At 37.9% G+C, this 20,310-nt stretch overlaps 1 protein-coding gene across 28 annotated transcripts in view; it reads left to right on the forward strand.

Annotated features, from left to right (window-relative positions):
* SORBS2 (sorbin and SH3 domain containing 2) overlaps positions 1-17,483 on the forward strand; it is a 347,266-nt gene extending 329,783 nt beyond the window's left edge. For 18 of the 28 annotated variants that reach the window (XM_032413609.1, XM_032413625.1, XM_032413608.1 and 15 more), the window contains 5 exons: positions 270-464; positions 4,278-4,385; positions 10,166-10,215; positions 13,791-13,897; positions 15,315-17,483. In XM_032413609.1, coding sequence (XP_032269500.1) covers positions 270-464; positions 4,278-4,385; positions 10,166-10,215; positions 13,791-13,897; positions 15,315-15,376 — 522 coding nt within the window. In that variant the 3' untranslated portion in view covers positions 15,377-17,483. Of the gene's footprint in view, positions 1-269; positions 465-4,277; positions 4,386-9,444; positions 9,535-10,165; positions 10,216-13,790; positions 13,898-15,314 lie in introns of all 28 variants that reach the window. The other 10 variants (XM_032413619.1, XM_032413623.1, XM_032413624.1 and 7 more) reach the window with 6 other exon arrangements.
* Positions 17,484-20,310: the final 2,827 nt, after the last annotated feature.

Raw genomic sequence — 20,310 nt, forward strand, 5'->3', positions numbered from 1 at the left:
GGAGCCATCCTGTAAATATAAAGTTGTAGAATCTGGAGGTTCCTGTCTCCAGCCACCCACCTCAGAAAAATGATCCCACCCACTGGGAATTCTGAGTCAAATTCAAAAGAAAAAGTTAGTGCTTTTCAAGCAAGAATTTGTCAAATGTCACTTGCCAGGGCATTTGGTAACGTTAACATTATTCGAGGTTGGGGGATATTCTCTGAAGACCAGGTAACCTCGTTCTGGCACAAGCCGTAACCACATCTTGTCTCTCCTCAATCTTTAAGCCGCCTTCACTTTCTCCGGGAGATCGAACGTCTACACCTTTTCCCAGCTGTCTCCTTCCCTCCCTCCCTTTTCATTCTCCCTTGGCCTCTGTCTCTGACCTGGCCTCAACATTTTCTCAGAATCCCCAGCCCTACTCACCTCCCCTCCTCCCTAAATACCCTTACCAACAGGAGATAAATTCACCAAAATTAAAGGTAACTGCATCTTGAGTGTGATTTATTGCATGTCTTTAAATGAATTTTGTTAATTAGATGTATTTAGATTTGTGCCATCTTACAAGTTCTAAAAAGCCATGGAAATATTGGTTGCTAACTTTTAACATCATTGGCATGGCCCCTGTCCAAACCTTTATAAGACACACTTACACAGCAGCTATGTCCAGACTGAGGAGTAAAGCAAACTAAAATGTATTTTTTTTGGAGAACCATCCCATTCAAAGACATCAACTTTGTGCCTGTCATCCTCAGTGGGCTCATTGCCTCCCAGGTGTCCTGCCCATCAGCGGGGTCAGCAGAGCCTGAGGGCAGGATGATCTTTGGCGCTGTCTTGAGCCTCCTTCTTCCACAAAACTGAAGTAAATTAATGAGAATTGCGGGAATGACGCTTTCTTCTGTTAACAGTTCACAAAGCACTCAACTCTGAGTCTTGCAGGCTGGCAGCCCTGCTGGTTTTTAACTCTCCGTAAGGATACCATGTAAAAAGACTTCCAACGAAATTAATGGCTGGCTCTGGAAAGGGATTTAATGACAAGCGCGGCATAAAATGAATCCATCACAGCAAAGTTCTGCTTCTGCAATCAGAATGATCCTGAAATCTCTTCCTTTAGACAAAAGGTGATAGACTTCAAATAATAACCCATCCTCACATTCAGTCTTTGGAACTTGAAATGGGAGCCTCTGCAGTTAAGTGAAAACACAAAGGTTTTGGTAGAATCCAGTTTCTGTGCTAAGAAGTACCAACCCCCAACTCCCGAGAAATGTCATCTGCACAGTATTGCAAACTCCCATCACTGACTCCATCCACCCAAATAGTCCAGTAACGTGAATTCATTTTACCTATGAGAGGAATTTTTTTTTAAATGGAATACTGTAAAGACTAGATGCTCTTTGATCTTCGAGGTTTCATTTTGGCCGGCATGAAATAATTAGGAAATTTTAAAAATAATAATAATAATAACACTTTAGATAATATCTAAGACTAAGCATTTGCCTTTCCCCCACTCTTTCTCTGGTTTTCTTTTTAAGGCCAAAGTATTTATTCCTTGCCTTTCCCTTACTTGTTCTTTAGCACTTAAGCTTAGTCAACACATGGCAAAGCAACTTTAGAATTGGACTTCTCTAATTTATTTTTTTAAGATTTTATTTATTTATTTGACAGAGACACAGCGAGAGAGGGAACACAAGCAGGAGGAGTGAGAGAGGGAGAAGCAGGCTCTCTGCGGAGCAGGGAGCCCAATGTGGGGCTCGATCCCAGGACGCTGAGATCATGACCTGAGCTGAATGAAGGCAGGCGCTTAAACGACTGAGCCACACAGGTGCCCCATGAACTTCTCTAATTTAGAGAGATGAAGATCTCGCCATTGTAGTATGAAGGACAAAACCAGGATTTACACAGGTTTATTCTCCTGCAAGAACCAAGCTCAATCTCATACACACATTAGGTTTCAGTTGTTTGCAGAATGGTATGAGAGAATGGAGGTATTCACAGTAACGATGTTTTCAAAGAATACTTTCATAACTACATCAAATAACTAACTCCAGAAAAATGAAGAGTTTTTTCTCTATTTTATCTTACTCGAGAGCAAATGAGCATTTTAAATGCCCCACTGAGCTTTCTGAAAACCTTTTCTATTCATAGGAAGAATATAAGTTGAAGTTATCTGTGCTTATAAATATAGATGCAAATTGAATCAGCAGCAAAGTTTAGGCCATTATTATAATTTAACCCCACATCTGACACTAATAAACTGTGCGGGCTTGAGTCCTCTAAGAAGGCTGCCTATTTCTTCCATTTCAAGAATGTTACGAGTTATGCTCATTACAAAGAAAGTAACCCTGCACTAAAAGCAAAGACAAAATCAAATTTTAATAATGTTTTAGTAGGTATAGTATAGTATGCATGAAATCATTACAATACTTTTATCAACCCCATCAACCATTGTTTTACTTAACACATGCTAATTTAATGCAATTTTATTCTTTTAAAGTATTTTCTGAGACAACGTAAATCTTTCACATACAATCCAAAATCTTTCCTAAAAGTAAAATTCACCAACACTTTATAGATGACAGAACTGAAATGTACATATAAATTATGAGTGATATATAAATCAGAATCCGGTATTTTCTCTAGTCTTTTGAGCATCTTTTTTTTTAAATAATGGTTTTTCATACTAAAAATTATGACAATTCTCTATTCTTCTATAAGCTGAACTTCCCCTTCCAGCTAAGAGATTTATGGCATGTGGACTCAAATTGCAATGTAAGCTCTTTATGAAGAGATAGAAAGATTCTTCTTTGGGTTTCTTCCAAGAAACTCAGTTATTGTGGGCTCCTAAGGAAATCTCCTCACTCTAAAACCATCCCATCAAAAGTAATCCCCTTGAGCACAGTTTCCAACATGGAATCAAGCACTGATTCTTCCTGATATGTCCAAATGATCTTTCCAGCTGTTTATCCACATCATTCCAACAGCTAAATGTTTTTTCTCCATGAGCCTTGATGTTCATAGAACCCCTATATTAGTCAAGATTGGGGCAGCTACCACGACAGAAAACTCAAAATAATTTTAGCTTAAACAACGTACGAGTATATTTCTCTTATGCATAAATGTAGGGCATCTAGGGCTGGTATGTGGCTCCAAGTCATCCGGAAACCCAGGAGATTCCATTTTATTTTAGCACATCATCTTCCTCAACAAGAAGCTTCCACTGTGTGGTCCAAAGTGGCTGCACCAGCTCCAGCAGTCCCTTCCTACTGCATATATCCCATCTGTCAGAACTTACCACATGAGCACATCTCGATACAAGGAAGGTTGAGAAATAGACTTTATTCAGAATGTCCATGTGCCTATCAGGATTCTACTACAGAGGACGGACAAAGAAGAGAACAGATACTGGAGAACATCAAGCATTCTCTGCCATACCTTTTAAGAAAAATACTTAATGTATTTCACACCTAAAGACTGCAGATTTGAGGTCAATCATTACTAATTATAAAAATGTTCCTCAGTAAGAGTTAAGAAAACCACACGCTTTTTTTAAAAAGTCCTGCTGAAGTTCCCATAAGCAAATCAAATACTTGTCTAGCGCTTTGGACAAGTAGTAGATCTTGTCCACTCCTGTGGAAAGAAAATAAAGCATCCTCACACGAGAAAGGTTAGTTGATTCACTGTCATATTAAAAATCTTATTTTGAAAGTAGGCCAAAATAGTCACAATGTGGAGTTAGGACAATATTCCTAACTATTATAATAGTATTTTAATGATATTTTACCATTTTTTTCCAGAAAAGCCATGGTTTCTCCTTATGTGTTTTTTAGTAAGTGTGCCCCTGACCAATGATTGAGACTTTTTATGAAACTCGATGGGTTTAAGAGAAATTTCTATCTTACCTTGCATCTATTCAAATAAGCACAAAGAAAAGAGGTCAAATCTGAGGCTGTCTTGAACGCTGTTGTTAAACATTCTATTAAAGACACACAAGTTCTTGTATGTGTTCTTAGCAATCGACATTGCACTCAAACATCTTCTTGATGCAACTTCTCTCCGTAAGTCTCTCTCTGCTCTGCCTGTTGAGTTCCGTCTGAAAGCAGCACTTGTTGCCTGTGGTGTGAAAACTGCGGGCAGCCAAAAGAGCTGTCTTCAGGCTAACTGGTAAACCCTCCCCGCTCTGCTACTATTCAAGAGTTTGGCATGCTGCGTGTGCATGAAAAAACAAAACAGGAAAGCTCCTCCTGAAGGCCATAGAATGAAGACAAGAACTAACTAACTTCTTATGGCTTTTCCAGGCTGACTTAAAAAGCGAGATATTTGTCTTGGGTAAGCCTCCGCGTAGCCCAGTGATGTCTAGGAGATCCTGCGGCTCGCCTGTCAGAGGGCTCAGCAGTTCCTACAGGGTAGGGTCAGAACACCCCGCCTTGCGCCAGGCACCCTGGCCACCTGTCCTCAGTAGGCTGGTTCTTCCTTAGTTGTCATTTGCTATGTTTTGCCCCTAAACTGGGGCTAGAAGTACCCCTGAGATGCAGGGACCACTGATGATGAGCTGTGAAATCAGATCAACTCGAAAATCATCTCCTGTCTTTGGGCAACGTGTTTCCCTTTTATGTCTGTATGTGTAAGCTTTCCAAACGCCAAAAAGACAGAATGAGATTCTCATTGGACAAATAAGGGTGTAGTGTATGTTGTCTTCTCCATCCGTCTCATGCTTCCATGTTCTCTGTAAATCGCTGCTTTCCTTCCAGTCACCGTTTTTAGTGCAAAGAATAAAGCTGTTGCTAATCATATACTGGACTCACACGCTTCCAGTAATATTTGCTTCTGTGGCATTCAGTTTACTTCGACTTTTTTTCTTAAATCCACGATCCTTGTTGCAAAATATCTTGTTGCTCTGGTGATGTGTGTTACATTCGCTCCACAGTCCTTTTTAAGCCTAAACCAGAGATTCAAGGATATTTCAGTACTCTGGACTATAGGTACTCCCAGGCTTTTGACATCTCTGATTGAATTTAAAGGCGAAATTACTTTTCCCTATAACTCCTTAGTTTTGTAATATCAAAAGCATTTTCATATGAATGGGTTCTAAATGGTACTATCAGTTCTGAGGAAGGCAGCCAAGGCGTTTGGGGATTTCTGTCTCTGCAAAAGTCAGTCTTTTCACCATTTCTAATTTGATAAACCCTGGTTTAACCTTACCTGGTCTATTACATGACTATGGTTTGCAAATTGTTAAGGGACCAATTGGCTGCAAAGAGAATTTCCTTTTCCACTTTCAAAAAATGTAGATATCTCTGTGTTTATGCCATTTTTGTGCTTTTTGCTTGCATAATGAGACCTCACTTTGTTTCTGAGGCAGAGATTTGGGTTGCCATAGAGAAAGAGGAATGTTGATTTGAAGAGATTCTTGGGCTCACTCACAGAAGGGCCTTCCACAGCCAAAGCAAAAAGGAAGATTTTTCCACAATTAATATGGCCCAGCCATAGATTTCCCATGGTCAATGAGATGCTATGTTTTAGGTTATCTCAAGGTTTTTTCTTTGCCAGATTTTTACATTATGTACTTATAAGTTATATGTGTTTGTGTGGAACATAGATATTCTATATTCTTTAGATTCATGCAAAGTTGTGTATCATAATTTAAGAAGGAAAAATAAGACTATAAACATAAACATGGGATTGTTATTAGGAGAATTTTATCGAATTCTGGTGGGCAAATACTACAGCTAACACTTTCTGGAAAAAAAAATTGAAGAACTCTAGAAGTGCTTATAACTCTTTCAAATATTCTTCCACATTAGTATTTAAAGTGACAGTCAATTCTTACTTAAGAATTACTGAATATTAAATATAGCTAATCCTCCAGAGATGCCCCTGCAGAAACACAGATAGATAGATGGGTTCTGGACAGACCGCATCTCCCCATCTGAGCTAGGGAAGTATATGTTTTACTACAATCAGAGATTCTAGGATATTTCAGACCAGTTCCCTTATGAGCAGTGGGTTGGTTCTGGTTTTGAATATTAGCATGTGTTGAAACTTGTCTCATTTGTATCCACTTTTGATAACCTTAGAAAATAACTACACTAAAAGAGAGAGGGGGAAAAAAAAAAAAAAGATTGCTACATTACCAAGGGAAAAAAGTTAAATAGGATTCTATGAAAACAACATGGTGCTTCACTGGGTTTTCTAATTTTTATTGTACTCTTCAGACACACGTAAGACTCTCTGAATGTCACAAACGTATATGCTATATTGATCACAAAACTGCTAAGAAGTTACGAGTCATGAGCAGAGTTAAAATAGAAGTAAGCACAGACCCAAAACACTGGTGGCTAAAAAGTGATCCTTTCTCAAAAACTTAAAATGTGGGAAGGAAAGTACATAGTCAGAAAAACACATGGATATCTATTCCACAACACTCCGTGGTCTTGTAAAATAACCCTTCCAAAATGAATGCAGGCTGAAGGAACTTTGCAGAGCGGTCCCGAGGTATATTAGCATGTTGCTGCCAGTCCTAACCACTCGGGGGCAATAGAGTGCAGATACAGCCCAGATCTTTTCCTCAAGGTTTCTGCCCTTGGAGTTCTAACACCAGAGTGGGGGAAGGCAAAAGATAGTCTCCTGAGATAATTTCCTTGACTATCCATATAGAACATAAACCCTTGCCTAAAGGACAAAATGAAGGTGCTGATTTTAACCAACTTAAGCCATCTATTCCATCTGAGTAATGCAAGAAAGAGTGCCAGTCAAAATTATAATTGTTTCTTCTTTTTACTTATTTGTGATACTAAGAAATGATCTTTGAGTTTGGGTTTCCTGATCTGAAAAATGAAGCTGAATGGTTACTAGGATTGCTTTTACATGACTGGGAAGAATAAGAAAATACGATCTGATTACCTGTTCTTATCTTCAGAGAAAAATGCTTTGTAAAACACATTTCATTGTGCTCTTTCTGCGTGTTTAAATCATTCTAATATTTTTAAGTTGAGTAAAAGTTTGACTTTTCATCATGGCGTCCAAGGCTTGGTACAACTGGTGGGTCTAATTTCTCTGACAAGTGAGGGGTATGGTTGATGACGGCACCTACACATAACGGAAGAATTATACCTGTGGACATGTGGGTTCCCCCATGGATTCTCTGAAGGGGACAAGATTCTAATCACCGTCTTGTCCAGTTCCTTAATTTTAGAGATAATGAAGCTGAGGTGCATATCCAAAGTTACATTGTCAATGACAACACCAGAAAGACACAATGTGCCCTCATGAATAGCTACAAATGCTACTTTTCATCTATTGACCAAATACATTTAAAATAAATTAATTCAAATACTGTAACTAGTCATCTTTCCTCAAAACTGGTTCCTAATTATCCAGATTCACATGGATATGATTCCTGTTAAGGTAACTTTAGAAAAGTTCTAGAAGTCACCATAATAATAGTGTCAATAAAGGCTGGGGTAAACCTTGGCCTGAGCATGTGGACAGTATAGGGACCTGGTAAGTCAGAGAGGAGGGTGGGGGGTGGGGTTCTCCTAAAGGCTGTAAAGGAAAAGGAAAGATATTGGGAACGACTGATAAAAGCAAGGACATTGCTGACTGGCACACCCAGGAACACGACTCCTTGAGACGTAGACACCTGTGGTATTAATGGAGCCGCATACTTCTGGCAACAGGCCAATGTTCAGAATTGTCAAAGGGGTGATTCACTTAAATTACTTACGGCGTGAGTCAAATGAAAGGAATTAAAGTGGTAGAATTGTAATGATGACGATGAAAAGGTACTATATGGACTTTCAGAGTAGGTTGTTTTGTATCAAGGAACAATCTTTGATTTTTAAAAGTCATATTCACATTTTAACATAAGAGAGCAAGGAAATTAGACCCACCAGTTGTACCAAGCCTTGGACGCCATGATGAAAAGTCAAACTTTTACTCAACTTAAAAATATTAGAATGATTTAAACACGCAGAAAGAGCACAATGAAATGTGTTTTACAAAGCATTTTTCTCTGAAGATAAGAACAGGTAATCAGATCGTATTTTCTTATTGATAACTGTGCTGTAAATGGTGCAATGATGCTTCTGCGAGACAGAAGCAGCTGTCCTGGTATGTGCTTCGAAATACAGCATTTTCCATTTTTTTTAATTACATTTTTATATTTTTTGAGTGACTAATATGAGCATTTTCAATATCACGTGGCTTGAACGTATAATCTTTGGCCAGAAATTTTAACTCCTGGAAATGTGTCCTAAAGAATGGTCCAAAGCAAGGAAATAACTCTTTGTATAAAAATGCTTATAACATTGTTGCTCGTGATAGTGAAAAGAGGCTAGACCAACCTTCACTTCAAAAGCAAAAGGGAGGAACGGTTAAGAAAACTAAAAAATATATCTACACATATGTGAGGGAATATTATTCTGCAGTGATTTAAAATGAAAATGAAGACTGAGAAGAGAAGACTGGAAAATTATTATAAAATATTAATAGTAGTTGATATACATATATCTTATTCCTGCATAAAAGTTATGTATACATGATTAGACGAGAATTTGAAGAAATCTAATAGGGCACAGGCTTATGGATAACTTGTATTTATTTTACATATATTTATTTTTATTCATCTATTTATTACTTATATATAATAGTTATAGAATTATTCAATATGTTTACATTGAATTAAATGGCCTTAACATGGCTAGAAAAATGGTTTAGTCTTCATAATTCTTAAAATAGTATATCTTATCATTTTAATAATAGATACATTGTTAGTAACTTTATACTGACTTAAAGAAGTATTGTGCTCTTAAGTCATGCTTGTGTCCAATAATTTTAATCCACTCTTTAGTCTTAACTTTATATATTCCATGCAGACTGTTGAGTGAAATTTCTAAGAATAGTGTGAGTAAACTTCCAAATAATAGATGGAATGCTTCAAGTTTTAGTAAAGTAAGTACTTAGTCTTATGCTAGATAGACAGCTTGGATGGAAGGGAGCAGATAAAGAATTTAGGAAGGAGAGCAGATTATAGACTCAGACTGAAAGGAACCCCAAATTTCTGCATCCATTCTTGGGCCAGGCGTTGGTGGTATAGTGGTGAGCATAGCTGCCTTCCATTCTTGGGCCAGGGGGATTTCTATGGACAATTTGTAGAGGATAATTCCCAGCCTGTCAGTAATCCATTCATAACTCTGGGACCCAGCAATTGGCCCTAATTTCTCAGGACATGGACCTACCAGCTGATTCAGTAGTCATCAAGAAGAAGAGGATGCTTTTGAAATGTGTTGTGAATGAATTGTAATGTATTTCTTTTCCTAAAATAGTAACATTTAGGTAGTCAGTATAAACAATGTTGAGTTTACATATTCAACAAACATGTTAACTTTCAATCATTGCAATATTTATGTGGATATATGGGATGCTAAGGTTTGTCATTTCCAATATTATAAGTATCTATTACAGATACTGGTCTTGATGCTTAGTTTAAAAAGAAAGGAAACTCTTTTGAGAGTTCAGTGCACTGGGAATTTCTACCAATATTTCTCTTCTAAGGTAAAATGTTACATGTTACCTGGATATTGTTTGTTACATTCTATTTAAAGTTCTCTGTTTTCTCTTTTTAAAAATGCATGTGTTTTCTCCACACTGAGAACAGAGAGTGTTAATTGCAATGTAGCATGGGATGTCTGCCTATCTATATTTTCATCTGTACTGTATGTGAAAATGTTGTCTGTGAAGGAAAAGTAGAATGAATGTGGATACTTTGCTGTTAGACTAAATGTGGCCTATTTTCTGCTTGTTTGAGAGAACGCTAAAGAGTAAGGTTGTATGAAGGTGTCCAGACTTCTCATTCTAGTGGTTTGGTGTCTATGTTCTTGCCATAATCCTGGCCTTTGAAAAATCAATGGGACTAAACCCTGACTTTTCCTTAATGCTTGAGCAGATTAGACTGTAAATATATTCAAAACATTTGACCCTTGGTTATTTTGATTTAATGTAAAGCATCCTTCAAAATATTTGAATATTAATCCTGCAGAACCCCTTTATTTGGGTTTTTTTTTTTTTTTTTGGTTTTTTACAACAGGAAATATTAAATGTCAAGAAAAGACCATGCCATTACCAAATTATCTTTTACTTAGTACCAGTTTAAACACTGATTACATTGAAAATCATTTCATTTCAGCCACAGCGTCCTGTGTTTACTCATGAAAACATTCAAGGTGGGGGGGAACCGTAAGTATTCTTCTTATCTTCTAAGTTCCAGACTAACTTTGACCCAAAAATAGACAATTGATGTACCAAAACAGAGGCCCGTTACAACTTTGCAAGTGAGAGAGAACAAAGTAACTAACATGAGGCTCTTCCATGAAGAGAAATTACAATGGTCTCCATCCTTCATAACAGAGAGCAGAAGTTCATTTTAAAAAGAAACCCGTGACTTTGTATAGAAGACTGATTTACACACCAGAAAAACTTTCCAATGCCCCAGTGATGCCCAAGATTTATGAATCTGCCTCCCTCTCTGCTCTGCTCACCATGCAAATTCTAGTAACCACAGCTTGAAAGACACAGAAATGTCCTAACATTGTACACATTATTTGAAGACCAGAAGAATGTCAAAGTAGACCAGAAGTGTTAAGTTAGTAACATAATTCCAGAGTTACATTCTTACAAAGGTCTTTGGAAATGGCAGTGTATTAAAGACATTCACTGTCATTCAGTTAAATGCTTTTCCACACTTTCAAATTCCCTCCCCTTTCTGACCTATGAGTCAATTTAAATTGAAGGTGTCACACATTGTCTTTAAGATTCTCTTTGTGTGTGTGTGTTTTTCCTGCTCCGTTTTGCCCATGACAGATGTTCAGAGGCTATCTACTTCCTACTGCCCACTGCCTAGTCTGTAAGTCAGGAGCTAGACCCCTGGGAAGGAGCAGGGAGGGAACTAAAAACCTTGTCAGGCCAACCTGACCACCAGCAGAGCCTCCCTCTGGAGCCTGCTGCCCACATTCTGCTCACCTGGGGTGAAACAAGTCAGCAGGGCCTTCTGTGGGGCCTGGTGCCTTCCTCACCACTGACCCCCTCCTCACTCCTCAGAGACCTGGCACTGAGCTAACAGCATGCTCTTCAGAAACTATCTCTAACCTCTCACCGAGTACAGCCAGAAAGCTTTGCTCCTTACGGAAAAGCTTATGAAAAGAACAGGTTGGAAGTAAGAATCACTTAAAGCTTCACTTAATTGGGGGGGGGGAATCAAATAAGACTTGTAATTCTAAAGTTTTGCTTTGTTTCCTTATTCATACAGATGATAGGAACACATCACCAAAAAAAATAAATTCCAGGCCTGTTCAGGTCTATTGCATTACCAACACATTGTATTTAAGCAGCTGTTAAGGAGTTTATGAATTGATAGGTACATTATGTTATACCGTTTTATGTCCTATAAAGTTAATACTTCTACGTGGGGTCATTTGGGTATTTATGCAACCACAGAGCTCACAGGTGGGAAAAGGCACATTTTCAAGGCCCTGCTATGGACATTGGAAAACATTCTGTACTAAATTTCTATCCGATTACAAACCCAATGAGTGGGATTGTGGGGTGTCACTAAATCTCTTTCATCTAAAAACTAGATTGGAGTGCAAATAGGAACATCATGTTATAATGTTGCTGCAATTCAGAATGGTGATAAACCATGTCATAGGAAAAGTTGCAAGTTTATAGAGAGAGCTTCAAGCTTGGCTGAGCATTGCTTATTTAAAAGACAAATTTCTTTTTGAAGCATCCTGATCCCACCACCATCATTCATCTCACCAATACATCTTTCAAAATAGCATTTTAATTGTAATTCGGCTGCATTTCCTGTCGTGCAACACTGATTTTGAAAGCCAACAGAGGCGGGGGGGATTTCCGGAAGGTTTGTTTGTGTTTCCATGAAACTCCCAATTTTTTCTTTCTTTTTTTTTTTTTTTTTTTTTTTTTTTGTGGCATAATTAAACCTGAATGGTAAGTAAATTTTGACAAGCACACTGGTTTTTGTCATACCAAAGTGAAGTAGGAGTTTGTGCCAATTTTGGTGGGGTTTTTTTTAGCTCTTGGGACCTTGAGATTCCTCAAGCAGCTGGGGTTTGGTGGCTTAAATAGGCCTTTCTCCATATGAGGTTGGACAGGTGCCTGGGGGAAAGAAGGCCAAAGTCTGTAAAGCTCAATCAGAGAATCAGGGTGTTTCCCCAAGTGAGAGCTTCAATGTGTATCCACTGAATTAGCCCAGGAATGACTGTGACATCAGAAAAGGGACCAGGTTGAAATCAACTTTCCCCATATGAATATACAAAAGATACCATCCCTTCACCTAAGCAGCCTCAAAATCAAATCCTTAAAGCAAACAACAAAATAATCTGTCTACTCCAATCAGGGCTGGCCCCATGCAAACACCCAAATTAAGCAGTGTTGGTATTCAACCCTTCCCTGTCTTTTTTTTTTTTTTTTTAACCACTGCTCTGGGAATCTGGCTACCTTTCTCTGTCCTTCTCCACAATCAGAATCCTTTCTCAACAGAAGACATCAGATGCCCAATTTCAAAAGAGTACAAGGGGCAGAAAAGATTTTCTGGGAGGACAAAATATTAACAGGGAAAGAAATCTCTCAGGGTGTGATCTCAGGGTTTGGTGCCGCCGGGGTAGATAATGTATTCCAGGAGATGTTAAGCACCACACCTTACCAGATCTCTCCCAGACAACTACCACCGCGCCCAACGCCTGCCAGAAGTCAGCTTTATCTGGGTCCCCCAATCTGAAAAATTTCATGGACAGAGAGGGAAGCCAATGGAGCCATGTCCCTGATTTATGACATGTTTGAGTTCAAATGATAGGAAAGCTTTGTTCCACCAAAATGTGATTTTCTGACTGAAGGAAGTAATTAGAAATAAATCATTCTTACCCATTAAAACAAAAGTTTAATGAGAAAAAAAAAAAAAAAAGAAATAAATCATTCTTGTCCCAGCAGTATTCAACATTATCTGCTTTCTAAACTTGACTTTAAAAAATCCAGAGTGCCCTGAAATGTGGTTCTTATTATCATATATTGGCAGAATTACATAACTGTTAGAAGACCCAGCAAAAACAAATTCACTGATTTTTTAAATCCCCCTCATGATACTGGTAATATTTTGGTAGTAATATGAAGTTTTCATGTTCTCTGCATATCAAATGCTTCCTGAGCTGTGCAGGTGCTAGAATTTGTGTTTTCACTTTCCAAAATGCCAGTCCACATTAATATGCATTAAAATAAATACTCTTTTATTACCACAAATTCGATTTTACTGATCAATGTCACCAAAATAAAGGCTCTCCATGAATTCAGGCAGAGAAAGGAAAGTGATAGCATTCTATCAGTAATTCTTTCTGATACAAAATTATTTCAATAATCCCTTCTCATTGTTAATTGCTGAATAATGCACACATTACTTCTTTTATAATCTGTACTATTATTTAATGTCCTCATGATATCTATCACTAGACAATTGGAATACAGGTCTGATTTATAAATGTCAAAATGTTTTAATCCAACTTGTGGATATTACAACAAATATTCCTCCTTGTAGTTTTGAAATGCTATCAGAGTGGGTCTAAGCCCCATGAAAGTCCAAATATTTCTATTTATGTTACATGCTTACCAAAGACTTACACTATCTAATTTTACATGTTAATAAGGATAGAAATGTTCAAAGTAAAATGACTACGTACAATCTTCTGTAGTTTCACAAACGTGTAAAGATTTGTCTTTAAACACAACCATTTGTCCTGTTTAAGGTTTCAGGCTCTGTATAACTATACTCCTAGGAATGAAGATGAGCTGGAGCTCAGAGAAAGTGATGTCATTGATGTGATGGAAAAGTGTGACGATGGATGGTTTGTGGGTATGTGAACACTTCCTTTCAGATGCCTTTGGCCATTTTATAATTTGCTTGCATTTGCTCATTTGTGATAGTCAAGCTTTCTTTGATTTCATGATGCCCCTGATCTTCCACGTATTACATATGCACCATGTAATCCCAAAGCAACATTGCATTGCATTTTATTTAAGTAGGCTCCACTCCCAGCATGGAGCCCAACGCGAGGCTTGAACTCACAGCCCTGAGATCAAGACCTGAGCTGAGATCAAGAGTCAGACGCTTAACTGACTGACTCACCCAGGCACCCCTGCATTGCATTTTTAATATGGTTTACTCTTTACTGCTTCAGGTATATGTGATTTTCTGCTGGTTTTATTTCCAATTCAATGGAGAGAAGAAAATTTCTTTGAATAGCACCAACCAGGAAAGACTGAGATCTAAGAACCATAACAACAGTGTTTCCTAGATGAGAAATATTAACACTCTGTTCAGTGGGCAATGTTAGGTGTCAGCAGTGAGGATCTAATTGGAGAAAACAAAATGAAGTCAGCAATTCATCTACTTATACTAGGTCTGATGTTAAATACCCTAAAGTTCAATGATTCATCTTCATTTTAATTTTTGGTAAAAGTAGGGAGAAGTTCCATTCTTACCACTTAAAAGACAACCCCATTCTTACTTTCTTAAAAGAACAATAGGAGGTGCCGGGTGGCTCAGTTGGTTGAGCAGCTGACTTGATTTCGGCTCAGATCATGATCTCAGGGTCATGACATTGAGACCCACCTCAGGCTCCCTGCTCAGCAGGAGTCTGCTTGAGGATTCTCTCCCTCCCTCTTCCTCTGCCCCTCCCCCCACTTATGCACTCTCTTTCTCTCTCTCTCTCTCTCAAAATAAATAAAGCTTTAAAAAAAAAAAAAAAAGGAAGACTAGAGCTCTTCTGAGAAAACATTTGTAGACAAGATCATACAATGGGACACGTAACCCCCTGTTGAAGAGGGTTGACAGACCCCTTGCTCACCGAGCCCTGCTGTTGAGCTCCACTGCTCAGCCTTGACTTGATTCAGATTGCACTTGAGAACGTCACTTCCCGAGAGCTTTCTGGAGTGAGGACCAGAAACCCGCCTAATATCATTACGTTAAAAACCCACCTCCTCAGCAGGATGGTCTTTCCCTTCGGGCTGAGAGGCTGAGCTTTTCTGTTTAGCCTGGTTGTGTCTGGGAGGGCAGCTTTTCAGCTTGAGAAGCAATGAAGGCACCAGGCAGTACAGAGAAAACTGCTCCCTTAGTCTTCCTAGGGTCTTAATGTGAGCTTTCTTTCTTTTCCAAAGCCCACAAGGCTTGCTTTCTTCGTGAAGGTTCTCGAAACTGAAGAGTTTTCAAGCCCACATACATAAACTGATATTTCATCGTTGCTCATTTCATTGATTGCTTCTATTTTCAGGAACCTCAAGAAGAACCAAATTCTTTGGTACTTTTCCCGGAAACTATGTCAAGAGGCTGTGAATCACTCTCCCTCCTTTTTATGCCGCATTTCAGCACCACATCTGCATAACCTTGCCCGAAAGAGCCCCTCAGGCCTCCCGCTGTCCTGCCTTCCAGTCTCCTGTGGAAGTCACCCACCCCTCACCATCTCTACCTGCCTCCAAACCACCAGCAAAGGGACCGCCGCTGCCGAGCCCGGGGGAGGCTGGAGACTTGCTTCCGTGTGAACGTGCATATTCCTGATTTCTGCTCTAAACTTTGAAAAGTCGCTATGCGAGATCAGAAAGAAAAGCATTATAGTTAGAAAGGGTTAAGTATTTGAGGCAAAAAAAAAAAAAAAGGAAATATCTGAAGAATCTCTCAAGTCCACTTTCAACGACATTCTCCCCTCAGGCAACCAGAGATTGTTTATTCCTAAATGCTGTGGTTTGCATTTTCACATTCTTAGCTTGGCAGTATATTTTCCTTTCACGAGTTTGCCTAGTGTCCTGGTTTACACGACATGAAAACTGTACTTCGGCTATTGTTTGCCTGCACTTATATATTGTAATACGCACAGTGATTACAAAATCTAAAGCAAGCGTAGGAAAGTTAATTCGGATGAGTGTGATTTTGTTGATTGAATGTGAGTTTTCAAATAGGAGTCTTTTCCTGCAGTTTTTTTTTCTGTACTTTTTAGAAGTGCAAACCGTAAGTGAATAAGAGCCTTTGGTAATAATCATGAGAGTATAAGAGGTTTAGCTAGACTACAAAAAAACAAAAAACAAAAAACAAAAACCTATTGTGTTGTAAAGTTGCATTGCTATTTTATATTAAAATGTAATAATCAGCATCATGAACAATGAGCTCTTAGTGTTTTATTTATCTGGTAAAATTTTAATAAAAGCAGTGTTAGTGAGAGGTGCAAAGAATTATTCTAACGTAGACACTTGAAAGTATCTGTAAGCAATATTCATAAGTAAGCTTTCACTGTGTGCACACACATACATTTGAGATTGTGCAAGAACAGACAATCCATATGGTATGTTGTACATTTTATGGAAATGTAAAGGAATCCCACACGTGATTTTATAGAAATAGAGTACTTCAGAAGCATCACAAGTATTAAGGCTGGTTTTAGCAAGGATTATGATCAATACAATTATTTTTACTACAATAGTTATTTTTCTTCTATGGAACTCAGAATCCTGGCAACATTTGAGGACAGGAATATGTTGAGCCTGATTTTCCTGGTGTGTGTAAAATATTTCCTTGGAATCCATGAGGCACTTTTTAGAAGCAATGTTAAATCATTCAGGTTATATTTTCTGCCCTGAAGTAGAAATTTACAAAATGGCTTTGGGACCTGAAAGATTTAATGTGGCTAGCAGTGCCTGAATTACACATACTTTGAGAACTAGCTTTGTATTTCTTATGACTTTGCATAAGAACTATTCATATTTGGATCTTGAGCACCTTATAGATAAAACTTTTTATGGCTTTCTTCTGTGGACAGTGATTGATCTTTTCACAATGTATGTAGACTCTAGAATTTTGTACATATGTTTGCTCTTTTTTTTGTACAGATTATTTAGTTGTCGAGACAATGGGAATTTCCTAATTTGGTCTTTATCTTTCACTTTAAACTAAGCTAAAACACTTTCCAACAGATTATCCTTTACATATCCCACAGATCACAAGCACGCCTTGATTGTGCAATTCTATAAGATAGCATTTATGCAAAAGTTTATGGACTTAAAAGATCTTAGCAGCCAAACTGAAGTGTACTGATTACAGAGGAGTTTCATTAGTAAGAAGGTAAAGAAACATCTTTGAGTAGCCTACCTTGGTAACTGTCAAGTTCACAACCAGCTTCATATCTTAAAGGCTTTCGGTTTGAAATTAAGTCAACTGCATGCAGCATTGCTGATAAATGAATAATTATCTTTGATGCCATTTATGAGAAAAGATTTCAATATCTGTTGCCTGTCATATTTAAGAAAAATTACTGTTTCTACTCTCTGTATCTGATTTTAAAAGAAAAAAATATTCGTACCTGGCTTTCAGGTAATTGACTTTGAATTCTTACAAGCGAAGGTCATTGTGTTTTTCTTGAATAGACACCTAATAAATTTTGCTTGGAAGTATACTTCAGTTTTTTCTTTTTGACATTTATCCTTAAGAAAATTGTGTAGTTTACCCCAATTTCTTTGATAAACCAAGAGAAATTGCATTTGTTCTATGTTCTCTTGAGACACAAATGGAGAAAAGATGTATATGCATCAGCTCCCAGAAGAAATATTCTTTAAACCTGCCACTAAAGCTCATTTGCTAAATACTCTCTGGCTGGAAATTACTACTCAGCTAAAACAACACATTTAAAAGTATTTATGCCTCAAAAACAGCTATTTTTCCAAGAAGAAGTTAATTACAAGAAGTTGTAAGCACTTTCTCAATTCAATCACCTTAAATTTTAAAACTTCTTGCCCTAAAAAGCTTTATCACCACCGGCATGGCAGTCTCTGGTAATACCCACAGGCTTTCAGTGAATTTTAAATTATGTGCTTTTCTCTCACACAAATAGTAAATAGCTAGCTTTCCTACTTGGATCCTTTCTTCTTTCTTTTTCCTTTTTTAAAAATTTTTTATTTAAATTCAATGTAGTTAACATATAGTATATTATTAGTTTCAGGGGTAGAATTTAGTGATTCATCCGTGGCATACAACACCCAGTGCTCATTCCATCACGTGCCTTCCTCAATGCCCATCACCCAGTTACCCCATCCCCCCACCCCCCTCCCCTCCAGCAACCCTCAGTTTGTTTCCTGAGATTAAGAGGCTCTTATGGTTTGCCTCCCTCTCTGTTTTCGTCTTATTTTATTTTTCCTTCCCGTCCCCTATGTTCATCTGTTTTGTTTCTTAAATTCCACATACGAGTGAAATCATATGGTTTTTGTCTTTCTCTGGCTGACTTTTTTCACTTAGCTTAATACCCTCTAGTTCTATCCATGTCGTTGCAAATGGCAAGATTTCATTCTTTTTGATGGCTGAGTAATAGTCAATTATATATTTTTATATATATTCTATTATATGTATTTATATAAATATATTCCATTCCATTATATATAATTCCATTATATATTCCTATAAATATATATAATTTATATATATGTAAATATATATAATTTGTGTATATATATATACACACACACCACATCTTCTTTATCCTACTTGGATCCTTTCTAATAGACCTTGGACCCTTGTGGCTCTATGTGTTTTGCCCCTCTCCCACATCTATGTCTCACATATTCAGAAACATATTTCTCTGTTGGCAATTCAGTTCTGATGTGTTTTGCCATGTTGCTTCACCCTGATGCCCACCTTGATCCCTTCTATTTCAGTGGATAATTTCCACTGTATATTAGCTTTTCACTAAAATGTGTTCCCTTTGTGTGAAGAATATGCCCCAGAATATTCTTTTGTACGTGTTTTCATCAGAACATTTGTGGGTCATTTAACTAGGTAAATCAGAATCGGATAAGATTGGGATGCTTGTTTGTGTACTCAGGTTACTCCCCATTGCTCTCCTCCAGTGAATCTCTTGCAAAATGATCAGCATTCTAAAAATACATATCTGGGATTTTAAAAACACATGCATCAAAATCTAGATTTCTTCTTCCTACTGGAGAATTAACCGTTTGTGCCTCTCTGGAAAATCTACTGAGATGCCTCAGAAGATTTCCTGAGCTCAGGAACCCCTCAACACCTTTGCGGTTTGCCCAGACTTCAGTCACAGCCATACCAGACACTGCCGCGAGGTCTGGAGCAGCGGCAGCCACGGTGTGACTGTCCTGCCATGCTTTCTCATTGTGGATGTCAGCATTCTGGATGGAATATTGAATTATTTTTTGCTTTAGAATCGTTTAATCCTTAGTAACGTATTTTGCTTGATTTTATGTCAATGCACACGCATCAACATACACCACAAATTACTTCAGGCATCTCGTTTATGTTACTGAAGCCCGCCTCCTCCCCCCTCCGCCTGCGTAGGTGGAGCAGGACTCATTGTTGCGAACCCCATACAGACAGGTCTTATAAAGCACTGTCTGCTTATCTGCCTCTATCTGCTATGGACTCACATCTGAGCATTAACTGTACCAGGTCAGTGGAAGAGTGGCAGCAAGGGACCCAATGGTATTTGATGGGCCAAATTTTAATCCTTCCTTTAGCTACACTCTCGCTAAAAAGCAGGCATGTCCATTTCTTATTTGATGGAAAGCAAAAAGAACCCGTTTGAATAACTGTTTCCATGAGCTTTCTCTGCTTGATCTCTCTGTGTAGGTGGTCAGTTTGTGTGGCCTGATCATTTCTTCCTACTGTTTTCCAGATTTCAGCCACAAAAGGAGATATTCTTTAAAGAAGCATTTAATCAAAAAGACTAAGTACTCTGTCAGCTTCCAAAAGCTTGTTTATTTAAAGATTTAATCATTTCATCCTCCTTTCCAGATTGTAGCTTTCCAACGGTTGCTTATGTATCGGTTATGGTTTCAAATTATTTCTTCATCATGAATGACTGGGTCAGAGCACAAGCAGAGATCGGCATTATTAATAAATGGTCTACACCAGGGATTAGTAACCTAAGGCCTGTGGACCAAATTCAGCTTGCTACCTGTTTCTTTATGGCTTGCAAATTAGGAATAACCACGGTTACTCCCATTGTTTGTACAGATGCATATATGCTATCAATTTGGTGACAGGGAATACTAATTTTGAACCCCAATTAAGTGAAATGTTGTCTCCCCAGAAAAAGAATCCTTTTCTTTTCACTGGTAGATCTATATTATAAAAACTTTACCCTGATATTGTTATATTTTGAATTTCATCAATTAATTGGTAGAAATTTGGTTTTTTTCTTTGTTATGTAAGTATGTACATTGTATCTTCAATTTTGCCTCCTGGCCCACAAAACCTAAAAT

This window comes from Phoca vitulina, unplaced genomic scaffold (assembly GCF_004348235.1).
Source record: "Phoca vitulina isolate PV1807 unplaced genomic scaffold, GSC_HSeal_1.0 scaffold15, whole genome shotgun sequence".
Classification (NCBI taxonomy): Eukaryota; Metazoa; Chordata; class Mammalia; order Carnivora; family Phocidae; genus Phoca; species Phoca vitulina.